Consider the following 14232-nt stretch of genomic DNA (forward strand, 5'->3'; position numbering starts at 1 on the left):
CTGAAACATGATATCCCAGAGGTGTTCTAGTGGATTTAGGTCAGGCGAGCGAGAGGGCCATGCAAAGGTATCAATTCTTTCATCCTCCTGGAACTGCCTGCATACTCACACCAGATGAAGCTGGGCATTGTCGTGCAACAGGAGGAACCTAGGACCCATTGCACCAGCATAGGGTCTGACAATGGGTCCAAGGATTTCATTCCAATACCTAATGGCAGTCATGCTGCCATTGTATAGCCTGTAGAGGTCTGTGCGTCCCTCCATGGATATGCCTCCCCAGACCATCACTGACCTACCACCAAAACGATAATGCTGAATGATGTTACAGGCAGCATAATGTTCTCCACGACTTCTCCAGACCCTTTCCTGTTTGTCACATGTGCTCAGGGTGAAACTGCTCTCATCTGTGAAAAGCACAGGGCACCAGAGGTGGACCTGCCAATTCTGGGCAGTGAGCACAGGGCCCACTAGAAGATGTCAAGTCCTCAGGCCACCCTTATGAAGTCTGTTTCTGATTGTTTGATCAGAGACATTCACATCAGTGGCCTGCTGGAGGTCTCCTGGAATCTCCTCCATGCTCTTGACACTGTGCTGGGAGACGCAGCAAACCTTCTAGTAAAGGCATGTATTGATGTGCCACCCTGGAGGAGTTGGACTGCCTGTGCAACAGGTATTGCCTCATAGTACCAGTAGTCACACTGACCCTAGCCAAATGCAAAACTAGTGAAAAACAGTCAGAAAAGATGAGTAGGGAAAGAAATGTCAGTGACCTCCACTTGTAAAACCATTCCTGTTTTGTGGGTCGTCTCATTGTTGCACATCTAATGCACCTGTTGTTAATTTCAATAACACCAAATCAGCTGAAACTGAATAACAGCCCCCTCTGCTACATTACTGACCAGGTCAATATCCCAGGAGTTTAATTGACTTGATGCTATACTCTGACTAAAAAGTGCTGCTTTAATTTTTTTGAGCAGTGTATTTCTCCTTGACTGTTCCCTCTTAAACAACCCCTAACTTAAAGCCAATCTTGTTTTTTTATATTCTTGATATTTTTGGAGGTTTTTAGAAGACACGTTTGGTATCTTTCTTATGATGTATTTTCAGGGGGCTGATTTTGATATTGGCCAAAAGTCTGCAGATTGTCTGTGTACTTTGACTATAAACATATCCTAATTAGTTTTTTCTTTCCAAGATCGTTTTTATTTGTTCCTACCTTACATGCATACTAGACAAAGCATTACTTATCATAAAAAACATGCATGTAAACTTGAAGATCCAGTCTGTGTATTTTGCTATGTACCCATTCAGACACTGAGGAGCAAAGAGAATTGCAGTTTTCATAGTTGGTGCATTGCACTTTATAAAGGATTACTGCTTAGTGTCACTCAGTACTTATTGAGTTTGTTTTTTAAACAGTCATGCGTTAAATCTCTTGGTTTACTATGGCTACAGCCCATGTCATCCCTGTGTTTCTTTTTTGTGTGTACACTGTCTGATCTAATTACTATCAAGAGTTTTTAACTTTAATCCATGGTTACTCTAGTACTAGATATATTACAGAGGCAGGATTTGAAATAGTTTAAAATCCGGTACTGCATGTTTAGGCATAATTTTAATTGTGTTTGGAGAGTACGTGATCTTTCTTAATAGGTGCATTCTGTATATCTAATTTACATTTAGTTTAGTATTAAAGGCCATGCGTGTATTGGAATTGCAGTGTACTTTACAAATCAAGGGGTGCTCTGTGCTTGGAATCTGGCTTGCAATAAAAGAAACCTTAGGAAAGTTTAGGGTATGACTAGCTGTGCTTCTGTTTTACAGTTACTCATCACTTTTTAGTCTAACAATCCTAACCGCATTTAGCATATCTTCATAAGACTGTAAACTAAAAAAAAAACTTTCCAATTAAATACTCTGCACCCGTTGTTTAGCTATAAAATTTGTATCTACAGTATGAAGAAGTTACTTGTGCAGCCTGCAGTTACCAGTAGTGTGGTGGCAACGATCTGCAGGCTCATAGAGCCTCTGCACTATTGCCACCACACTGTGGATGCTCCCCTCCTTCAGTGTAAGTAAGCCATGTCTACACACATCTGACACGGCTTGAGTGGGTCAAGTGCCCTGTAACATCACCTCAGTCTTTTCAGGCCCTCCTGCCAGTCCATGCAAAGTGGATTGGAACGGTCAGTCAAGTATCTCATCTGGCTGAAGGTGTTGGTGGGTGGGTCATATCCTTGGCTGAGAGCTCCACTCTGCTTTTCATGGCCTCGGGAGAAGGTCTGAAAAAGCTGAGGTATTATTCACTTTTGTTAATTTTTTTGGTTCTTTTCATTTCTGCAGTTGCTTCCTTATTCCTGGTCTAGGCCAACATGTCATAGATCCCAGGTGTCTTCATGGGCATGCTTCTCTCCTTTTTTTTGTTTGTTTTTTTTTTTTGCTTTTTACATTTCATCTGGAGGGAGGGGTCTTCTCAGATAAGCATGCCCTCTTGTTTGCATGCCTGAGCTAAGGGCAGATGGATTCTAGGAAGTAGCTACACTAATCATCTGCCCTTATTCAAGATGGCCGCAGCTAGAAATACTAGGTGGTGGTTTTCAACGTGGTTTCTCAACAAAATAAAGCATGGAGACATGGAAGGATGGATGGGTACGTTTGCTTTGAATATTAAAAATGAATTAAATAGTGTTTTTTCAGTTTATGGTGCTCAGATGAATTTAAATCCCACTTTATCGTGAATTATGAAAGTTGGAGTGTATTTCCCTTTCGCTCACATATGAGCTATATGTGAATCTTTCATATGGAACAGAAGTGCAAGGCATTATAAATACCTCTGATTCTGACATTTCTCTGATAAAGAAGCCCCTGCTGTTGTTGTGTGTTTTTTTTTTTTTTTTTTTTTTTTTTCTTGTGCCCCAGCATCAAAATTGGAGTTTTCTGTGTAACCATTATACAACCCCAAGTCCAAAAAAAAGTTGGAACGCTGTGTAAAGTCTACATAAAAACAGAATGTAATGGTTTTTGTAAATCTCATAAACCCATATTTTAGTCATAATAGAAAACATATCAAATATTTAAACTGAAAAAATGTACCATTTTAAGAAAAATATATGGCCATTTTGAAATTGATGGCAGCAACACATCTCAAAAAGTTGGGACAGGGCTATGTTTACCACGGTATTGCATCTCCTCTTCTTAACACTCTGTAAATGTCTGGGAACTGAGGAGACAAGTGAGCTTTGGTTGAGGAGTGTTGTCCCATTCTTGCCTTTTTATATAGGATCCTAACTGCTCAACAGTCCTGGGTTGTCTTTGCTGTATTTTTTATTTCAAGATATGCCAAATATTTTCAGTTGGAGAAAGGTCTGGACTGCAGGCAGGCCAATTGAGCACCCGGACTCTTCTACTACAAAGCCATGCTGTTGTCATAGATTCAGTATGTGGTTTAGCATTGTCCTACTGAAATATGCGAAGCCTTCCCTGAAAGACGTCTTCTGGATGGGAGCATATGCTGCTCTAAAACCTGGATATATCTTTCAGCATTGATATGATGCATTTCCAAATGTGCAGGCTGCCCATTTCATACACAATAATGCACCCCCCCCCCCATACCATCGGAGATGCAGTCTTTTGAACGGAGTGCTGATAACAGCCTATCCTCTTTAGCCCGGAGGATGCAGCTCCCATGGTTGCCAAAAAAAAGTAAAATTTCAATTTAGCTGACCACAGAATAGTTTTCCACTTTGTAACAGATCATTTTAAATGAGCTTTGGCCTGGAGAAGTTGGCAGTGTTTCGCATGATTGAGCAAAGGTTGAGTGCAATGACACAGCCTCTGATGTGATCCTGATTCCTGCAGATTACCTTGGGGAGTATGATACTAGTGGGTGTGAGGAAGGAGCTGTCCATGCGCGCTTGCAGGTCTGATGGTTGCCTTTTGAGGCAGTCCCATTGCCCCAATTCTGCTCCACACTGCTGAAACTCAACATTGTAGCTGCATGAGGCAAGACAGTACAGCCACTGGATCTACCAATGCTGAACACCCTCACAGTACAGGAAATCTAGTTGTGAACAAAAGCTCACCTCCTCATTTACTTTCTGGAGCTGATAGCAATTTATCGGTCTCCTCAACACTAGATTCCTCAGCTCCGCCCCAGATTTAGTCAAACGCCACAGCAGTGACATACTGTACATCAACCATCAGAGAAAAAAAACAGAAGTTTTGCTGTGGCAAGAGAGAAAAGATTTGGTCTTGAGCAAAAAGCTTGTCTGCTGCCCACATACAAGGTGTGGACCAATTGTGAACAGATATCCTTAGCCGGCAACACTTAAACTCAGGAAAATGGTCTCTTCACCTAGAGGTGTTCCAGAGCCGGTATGTCAGGTGAGGTACATGGATGTAAACCTACTAGCCTCCCAGGTTACAAATTAAACTGGACAGTTTGTCTACAGATGCAGGGATCCATTAGCAGAAGTAGTAGCTCCATGGGATCAGTACAACCTACACCTTTCCTCTTCTTTTGTAGATTTTTTTGCTTCATCTGCACGGGATCCAGATAAAAAGAAATCTGATCATTTTCATTGCTCCAAACTGGCAGACCTTATTGTGCTCTCCAGGTCATCCATATCTTCTATCACAGTGACCAATTTACCACCTTGCTTCATGGTGGCTGTCTTTTGAAGTTATGGTTGTTGATGTCCAGGTCCTGAGGAATAGGAGTCTTTCTGACTTGGTCATTTCTACGCTCCTGAAAGCTAGGCCCTAAGTCATTATCACATCAGGTCTACCAATGCACATTGAAAGCATATTTTGCCTGATGTGAGGCAAGAAAATTTTCATCCCTGGAAATATTTCAGGGACAGGTGTTGTCCTTCCTTCCTTCTCCCTTTCTCCCTTTCTCCCTTTCTCCCTTTTCTCCCTTTCTCCCTTTCTCCCTTTTCTCCCTTTCTCCCTTTCTCCCTTTCTCCCTTTCTCCCTTTTCTCCCTTTTCTCCCTTTTCTCCCTTTCTCCCTTTTCTCCCTTTCTCCCTTTCTCCCTTTCTCCCTTTTTCCCTTTTCTTCTCTGGACTGGATTGACAGTTGCCTTTGAGTGCCATCAAGTGACAAATTTCAGCTCTTGCAATTTGGACTAATAGCTTCACATTCCCTTGTCAAGGCCTTTGCATAAGGAGTAGCTTACATACTTCCACCTGTACAGCCCTCACTGATTTCGACAAATCTCAGCTTGGTTCTCTCAGCTCTTCAAAGACTGACTTTGGAATCCAGCAGAGAAATTCCTTTTTATTTGTCACAGAAATTGGCTTTCCTCATTGCCATCATCTCCGCTGCATAATTATCGGAGTTAGCAGCCTTTACCTTTTGTAAAGAATCCTTTCTGATTCTTTACAGGACAATATTGTTTTTAGGCCCAGTGTCTCTTTTTTGTTTAATGTGTTTCTAACATCTACCATGATAATGATCCATCTCTCTCCTACTCTGATTTCTCCGAAGTAGATAGCCCTCCATTGCTTGTACGTAATTTGAGCTGTTTGTGTCTGTCTCTCAGCTACATCTTTTCTGACTGATTCACTCTTTGCCATTCTGGAAGGTAAGGGGCGACTGATTTGTGTTCCACCATTTCTTGGTGGCTCAGGCAAGTAATATATATGTCGGTCTATCAGCCTTTGGATAACATTCTACCTTTTCCAGTCAAAATGCACTCTCCAAGATCTGTGAGTGATTCTTGGGCTTTTGGACATCAAACACTTGCAAGGCTGACACCTGGTCTTCCGTTCAGTCATCTGCAGGTATAAGCTTTGGCTGTAAGGGCCCCCAGGCAGCTCTTTAAGGTGTGTGTAGGTGTGTGTGTGTGTGGTGTTTTTTTTTTTTTTTTCCCCCTTTGGATTGTTGACATTGTGTCAGTGTTGCACTCTCTTCAGTAGGACTACTTTTGGGATGTGTGTTATGAATTCTTCTGATCTGGAGTCCTTTGAAGACCAAATAAGAAAACATAATTTTTGTACTCTCCCTAAATTCCTTTTTTGGAGTTTATGAAGGGACACAGGTCCTTTTCTGACAAGCTAGAGCCTCATGGGAGTGGGAGGTACTATACTTAGCTAACGACTTCTTTGTTGCTAGAGTCCAATGCCTCCTAATTCAGCAGTATAGCCCAACCTCCCTGTATTCCACTGATCCTGTGTTTCTCAATAAGCTCTAAGTAATGGATTTTATGGTGAGTACAAATATCCTGTCTTTCAATTTGATCTTTTTTCCAGTTTCTTTGTTTGGTTCTCTTAGGCAAAACATTTTTATTAATGCAGAACTTTACTGTCTCAATCAATACTGACAATTTTTAATCCTTATACCACTACTATTAGTTAATCGCTTGTCTGCTGCACTGTAGCAGAAATACTGCTACAAGGTGGCAGGGCTGTGCAAAATCATGTGCATATATACGTGATTTGCAATCCTGGGTAGGATGTCAGTGGCAGGTAGTTCCTACCCAGTGTCAATGCCCACAGGCATATAGACACTATGACTTTCACGTAAACCAATTAATTTACACATATTGGGATTTTTTTTTTTTTTTTAGCAACAACATGTAGCAGAATACATTTTGGCCTAAATTTTATGACGAAATTAGATTTTTTTTAAAAAAATTTTATTGGACATATTTAATAGCAAAAAGTCAAATATTGTGTTTTATTTCAAAATTGTTGGTCTTTTTTTTGTTTATACCGCAAAAGATAAAAACTGCAGAGGGGATCAAGTACCACAGGAAGAAAGCTCTACTTGTGGGAAAAAAAGACATACATTTTTATTTATGTACAGCGTTGCATGACCACGCAATTGTCAGTTAAAGTAATACAGTGCTGTATTGCAAAAAATGGCCTGGTCAGGAAGGGGGGGGTAAATCCTCTGCAGGGCAAGCAGTTAATAGATAGGAAGGTATATTATATTTACTTAGTTTAAACTTTTTTTTCTTGACAAATTATGTTGTACATTCCAAGAGTCTTCGGAAGAGGGGAGAAGCTTTCTCTGCTAAGCACACCCTTCTGTCTGAGCTAAGGGCAGATGGATTCCAAGAAGAAAATGCTACTTGAACCATCAGCCCTTACTCAAGATGGCCACAGCCAGAAATGCTAGGGGTGTGTTTTTCAAAATGATTTCTCAACAAAATAAAGCATGCAGACATGGATGGTGGGTGCTTTTGAATATTAAAAATGAATTAAATAGCATTGTGGTTTGCGGCGCTCCGATGCAGTGTAGTTCTGTTTTTTGTTTTGTTTTTTTAATATTTTGTGAAATTTCTTAGTTTGAGATCCTGCCAGTAACCGCACTTTTTCAGTCTGAGAATACGAAGCCATTGACTTTTTAACAGCAGCATTGTCAGCTTGCCGAGCAAACTCCTTTTAACAGCTGCAAACCAGACAGGAAGCTCAACAGCCAACCGAAGGAGTGTATATATCAAGCTGACAACATTCTGACTAATTGCAAGGCAGTAGTTTGATGTTGTCAGCCTGAAACAGTAAGCGCTGCTGTCAGCAGTATCTCCTGGTTAGAAACTTTGGAAAATATTCTCTAAAGTGATTTGCCTAATAATAAAACTATATGTGAGGCATGATGATAAACCATATACTTAAGATATAATTAAAAAAATAGATTTATTTTCATATGTATTTTTTTTTGTTCGAGATAATGTAAATTTTGAATGTCCTTTTAACATGAAGTTGAGCCATCAAGTCATTCTATTTTATTTTTTTTTTTTAATGGAGCTTTACCATTTATTTACCATTATTCTTTGTATAGAATACTTCTTGGTTAGACAGAAGAGAGACCCAAGAATAGTGTGTGGGTTTTTTTTTTTTTTTTGCAAAGATGTCTAAAAGAAATATTGCTTTCCACATACTACATTAGTGCTAAAAAGTTCTGAGGCGCTGTTTAAATGGAGCAGAATGCTTATATTTGTGACTAAATATAGACGTCTGTATCCACTGTGTTTTTATTACTCGCAATTTCCCAAAGATAAAGTAGTTTGATTGGAGAGAGAGCCGGACCTCTTCACTGTGTAGTTATGTCTAAGGTCGCCGCTCTCATCAGTTTAGGCCCAAACTGTCCTCCCTTTGTTTAGGTTTCTCGCAACTGTTGCTATACAGTGAAGTTCACTTTGCTGATGCAATTTTTTTAGATGGTGCTCTCAACGTTAGTGGAATCACAACAGCCAGGTTTTCTTTGGCTGATCCTGATGTGCGTCTCACATGCAGGTCTCAAATCCTGTCCGGGCATGAGGTCTGTGTCGAGTCTCATTTCTGCACCTTATCCGTCACGGGCCCTTTTGACAGGCCATGTGCTGAGAGCACAGGGCAACAGGTAAGTGGTGACATTTTGATTGGGTCAGCCACATTTTGGAGATTGACAACAATGCTTGCAATGCACTTCTGGCAGGGACCAAGAATGTACTTTCAGTGGACCAATGGAATCTGCCACTAAATTTAGCTGACATTAAGCTACGAATGACTTGAAAAGAGGTTCCTGTTGCTGTCCACTTGTGCTGTCAGGGAGAAGCTTTACAATATGTATGTTAAGGCATTCATGCACATTTTATATTAGTACACAAGATAAACACATTGTCTTGGTCTTACTCTACATTTCCTTTTTTATTTCCTGATTTGTAAGCTTGAAAGAGCAGGGCCCTTGACCCCCTTGTGTATTGTTTTGTTACTGTATTGTCTCATGTACTGTCCCCCACTATAATGTACAGCGCTGAGCAAACCTTTTGGCGCTATATAAATACTGTATAAATAATATTTGTACACAACAGACTCCATTTGCATTGTAGTAACACTACAGTGTGCACTTGTATGCCATGTAACTCTACATTTTTTTTTTTTTAATTGTTGGTGTATACAGTTATACAATAGAGCAGGGTCAAGAGATCCTCACTGCTCCAGTCACATACCATCCACTGTGGGTAAGCCAAGTGCTGGACTGGGAGCTCATCTAGGTTCGGTATAGAGCCAACACTGATGGCATTACTCTTAATGACCAGCTATATTTAGCATATGACAATTGCGGCAGATTCCCGCGTAGAGACCGACCCACTCCGATACATTTCATCCTTACCAGCTTAATCATAGACATGAGGGTGTTAGGGGAAGAAGTCCTTAAGTCATGACACATAAGATTTTATATACCTGGAACTTTTCTACCTACTCCACAGTAACTGGGTTCTCCATGGTCCCTGTGTGCATATACAAAAAAAGCATCAAGATCCCAGTATATACACCCCTCTCAATAAGTACCATCCAATCTAGTGTGCGCTCAAATGCGCTCCTCCCACCAACCCAGATATAGGTTAGTATACATAGGATTGAAATTCGTACCAATGGGAGCACCGTATATTTCGAGATCATAATCCCCATCACAGAGATGCAAGGATATTTACCTATTTTACAAGATTTGGGCCTAAAGGAGGTTCTTTCTCAAGAGGCACATTTTGTGGCAAAATGGGCACCAACAAGGAGTAACATCTTATCCCCCAGTTTATTTCAGTCAAAGAAACATGCGAGTACAAGGCTCAGTACAGTGAGGTATGTTCAGTTGTGGTTCATCCCACTGTTCCATAATTAGGGAATCAACTCTTACTTTAGTTGTAAGTCGTTTATGATAAAGCTATGGGTGAACTGCCAAATGAGATGTAATACACGTAAAAACTCTTTGTTGATAGAAAAACCAGACCGCATGTGACTGTGTGAGGGATCCCCTCTCTATTATTTAGACATATAAAAAAATACCAATATAGGAAGACCCTTTTTTGTAACTATATGGTTTGAAGATTCTCTTTTTAAGGGGCCAAATTATTGAGGGAGTAGAGAGTCATGTTAAGGCAGGTGACTGCTTGTGTCTGCCTAGTTTGTGAGCGGTATTTACAATAAGTTGGATGCCCACATTCCCAAGGGAATAAACTTTGCGTGTGACTTTGAATGAAATGAGACCTACTGTAAAGAATAGGGGATCACGTCCCCTCCTTCCCTCCCCCCCCCCCCTCTTTTTTCTTATTTATTTTTTTTATTTTTTTATTTCAGCTTTCCCTTTACTTCCTTAACTCCATCCTATTCTTCCCTCTTTTTTTCCCTCCCTTCCACCCCACTATCCTTTCCTTCCTTTTTTCCTTTCCCTTTCCCCTTTTTCTTTTTCCTTCTAACCTACACCCTATGTACTGTACACACTTCTACATTTCTTTGTTTCTGCAGGCTGCTTTTAAGCTGTGTTTTAAGGGAGCTGGGAGTTTAAAGTAATTGACCAGCAGTTAGGTCAGTGATTCGTTTAAGTGCTTCTTGATGCTTATTTTTCGTTTCTCACTGCTGATTCCCTGGTGATGTAGCTAATATTTTTGTTTGCGGTTTTCGAATTATTGTAGCTGTACCCTTACCTGACCAGGGGGGAAACATGCATTGTTGGCCTTAGGCTATGTTTACACATGTGGTTATTGGTCTCTGCTGTGCGCAGACTGCCTGTTTTAACCCTGTAAATGTTACATTGTTGTGCTTCAACCACCTGCATTGCACTTGCTTGTGGGGCAATTGCAGCAGTACCCTATTCATTTAATTGAGTCGTGTTCGTCATGGGGAGCGGTATAAAGGAGCCCATAAAAGTTTGTGTTGAACATAACTGATTCCTTTTACTTCATCTGCATTTTAGAACCTAAAAGCAGTGGGGGATTCCATAAGAATAGGGTAATTTTTATTATTGTACATTTTTTCTTTTTTTACTTATGACTATGCTAATTACAGTGCCTTGAAAAAGTATTCATACCCTTTGAAATGTTCCACATTTTGTTATGTTACAACCAAAAAACGTAAATGTATTTCATTGGGATTTTATGTGATAGACCAACACAAAAGTAGCACATAATTGTGAAGTGGAAGGAAAATGGTTTTCAAATTTTTTTACAAATATCTGAAAAGTGTAGTGTATTCAGCCCCCTTTACTTTGATACCCGTAACTAAAATCCACCTGTGTGTAATTTAGTCTCAGTATATATACAGCTGTTCTGTGAAGCACACCAGACCGGTCAGGGATAAAGTTGTGGAAGTTTAAAGCAGGGTTAGGTTATAAAATAAAAGAAAATATCCCAAGCTTTAAAGTTTAGGATCTCTTTTAATGTAATTGTATTAGATAGTGTTAATTCAAAGAGAGGCATGACTGTCAGCCCAGTTTTCTGGCTTCAAAATATAATATTTTGGGGCGGGAAGTAGTTCTTTAATTTCTTTATTATAATGATTTGTTCAAATTTGGGGACTACCAGAGCACTATATGTTAGAACACACAACCACGATCATCTCCATTCTGATTCCACTTTTTCTATTGTTCTAGTACAGCAACTCTTGAATATTACTTTGTAACGTCATGGATTGTATTAAATTAGATCAAAATGTTCCTCTGCAGAAGACTAGTGGGGAGTATGGAAACTTTGTTAACTAAAAGGTTATCTATTTGTGGGAAACCTATGCTTTCCTGCTTGTGAAAGACTGCAATCCCTATCCTTTTTGCTCTATGTATTCAGTGATTGAGCTACTTTATTAAGTGTGATTATGTATTTTTCTTTCATGGAAAAAGGCCAACTCCATATTCTAAAAAATAAAAAGGGCTGCTTCTGATCCTATGCTTGTTGTCTAGCTGTAATGCTGTTATCTACATGCTTCTTTGAGTCATTATCCAAATCAAAGCCAGTTGACCAGTAAACCAGCCCTGCAACTAGCATTTTCAGGAGTTCATCAGCGGCCCTTGCCTTTTCTTGATGACAGATTTCAAGCATTCTTCTCAAGTTCATGGAGATATAGTAGGACACCCTGCATAACCTAGGCAGAGCTAGTGGGGCAGCATTTAGGAGACTGGAAACCCAGTGCATAGATGGCTAGCTGGGATGACCAATCTTCTCAGCAGGAAATGTTTCCTCAAGTACAGTTAGGAGGCAGCTTTTCCTGATTATTGAACACAGAGTCCTGAAGTCATGTTAAAGGGGAATCCCTATGCATCTCTATTAGTATAGTGATTATTCTATGACCTATTTGCATTTTTTTTTTAATTCCTCCTTATTGTCTATTACTGGCGTATATTTATACATATATGCTGCAAACAAAGCGTCGCTACTGCTGATCGTTTAATATTTATTCTGTGGATATTCTTTCTTTTCCCTTTTTTTTTTTTTTTTTTCTTTTTCCTTTGTTTCAATAAGAAAACAGATATAGATATACTTGCCATTTTTCTCGTTCCTGCAGACTTCTTCTGTGCTGTAAGACCAGTCCCCTGCAGCTGCCTCTCTGGCAGACCAGTCACAGCTCTCCGACATCATCCAATCTAGCGCAGTCCTGAATTTTTTGCAAGGATGCTGAGTATCCACCCACAACCCAGGATGTCAGACAGCGCTGCCTGCCAGGGAAAGTGTGGCACAATGCAATTGCTCTTTATCCGCTAGGAAAAATGAGTAGTGAACCCTTGAGGTGTGCAAAGGTAAAGGTTTTCATTACCTGGGGTTCAATTCCCCCCCCCCCCCTTGTGTTTACTTTCCTTTTCCAAAAGAGAAAAAAAAGACTGATTAGAGAAATGTTGCAGAGGGCTGCCTCTGTGAAAAACCAAGCAATGTGTTGTCCACTGCCCATCTTATACATTATCCAGTTATCACTGGCAATGCTCATATTGCTGGAAGAAAGTGGGTGGTATATGAATTACCTTTTGTGCTTCAAAGAATTCTGACTAAATGTGCAATCTGACTTTCTGAACGGAGAAGTTTAAATGTTTATGAATTTTAAACTCTATCCAAGGATCTTCTGTTAACTATTGTCCAGTTTAAGCCGTTAAAAGTTGTCTGTAATCAAGGATGTGTTTCACTTTTCACAAGCAATCCACTTGTAAAGTACCTACTTTCAGAAGAACATTAAACACGATGCTTAATAAATTGAAGCGTTTCCATCAGTAAAATGCTGAGCATTGCCTTCGCTTCCAGCGTGTGGCTTCACACTGTTTAAACTACTTTTTTTTTTATTGGATTTTCATTTATAAATTGAAGAAAAGAATCACTTTGTTTTAAATATTGGTAAAGTTAGCACATCTAGAAGTTTAGCCTCTAATGCTTTGTCTGCGTCCAGATGTTTTACATGATTCAATTGTGTCTTCTAGAGCAGCCTTTCTCAAGCAGGGTGCCTTGAGGCTTCCTCAGGGGTGCCTTGGCAAAATATCTAAAAGTTGTCCAAAACTGTAGAAGCCAGCTGGTGGAAGAAGCCTGACTTTTTGTTACACAAAGCTACAGGTTTTCATTGTGTGCCACTATGACCTTCTAGCCACCAGCGTCCTGACAGCCAATGACATCAGTTGATATGGAAGATGTCAGTTGCCTGCACAGCATCCTAGTTTGACTCTCCCCTGTCCCTCTCTCAGTGCTGGGTCACATTAGCTCACATGGAGAAAAACTGAGAGAAACACTGTAATACTAGTCAGGAACAGTGTGCAAGATTTGATTTGGAAGAATAAACCACCTCTACCGTTGGGAGTCCTACATGTGTGGATGTTGCTGCGTTGTGTAAATCTATTAGAATAGTTTTTACATTTTAGAATGGGGTGCCTCAAAACTGTCCATAATTTTAGAGGGTGCCTTGAAATTGCCCATAATTTTAAAGGGTGCCTTGACTGAAGGTCGGGAAACACTGTTCTAGAGGATGTCTTGTATATTCTCAATAAATATGTTCTGTTACACTAGGATTTAAAAAAGATCAAATTTACATTATGTAACGCACTAGTTAGCAGTATGGTTCCTGATTGTACTTCACTGATTGTGTAGCTTCATATCCCCAAAGCAACCAGGATTAATTTAGGTGTTAGAGGAATTAAGCTGTTGAGGATGGCAGTGTATTGCAGAAAATAAACATATTCAAGCTATAGTTATATAATGGATATGAGCAGGTTTAATTTGAGAGTGTGTACATCCAGTTTGGAGGACTGTTGAGAGTAGCCATCCCCCCTTTTTCAAGGGACCAAAAATAATTGGACAATTGAATCAAAAACTGTTTTATGGCCAGTTGTGGGCTACTCCATTATTTCTTCATCAATTAAGCAGGTAAAGGGTCTGGAGTTGATTCTAAGTGTGGTATTTGCTTTTGGAATTTTATTGCTGTGAACCTACATTCTGCGTTCAAAAGAGCTGTCCATACAAGTGAAACAGGCCTTTGTAAGGCTTCAAAAATGAAATAAATCCATC

At 40.0% G+C, this 14232-nt stretch overlaps 1 protein-coding gene across 1 annotated transcript in view; it reads left to right on the forward strand.

Moving 5' to 3' along the window:
- LOC149470471 (Golgi-specific brefeldin A-resistance guanine nucleotide exchange factor 1-like) overlaps window positions 1–12937 on the forward strand; it is a 71932-nt gene extending 58995 nt beyond the window's left edge. Inside the window, exon 4 of the mRNA XM_089663672.1 lies at window positions 12260–12937. Coding sequence (XP_089519798.1) covers window positions 12260–12342 — 83 coding nt within the window. The 3' untranslated portion in view covers window positions 12343–12937. The remainder of the gene's footprint in view (window positions 1–12259) is intronic.
- The last annotated feature ends 1295 nt before the right edge of the window (window positions 12938–14232 follow it).

The sequence above is a fragment of the Staurois parvus genome, unplaced genomic scaffold (assembly GCF_062004578.1).
Source record: "Staurois parvus isolate SC_StPar_1 unplaced genomic scaffold, SC_StPar_1.0 ptg000043l, whole genome shotgun sequence".
In the NCBI taxonomy this organism is placed as follows: domain Eukaryota; kingdom Metazoa; phylum Chordata; class Amphibia; order Anura; family Ranidae; genus Staurois; species Staurois parvus.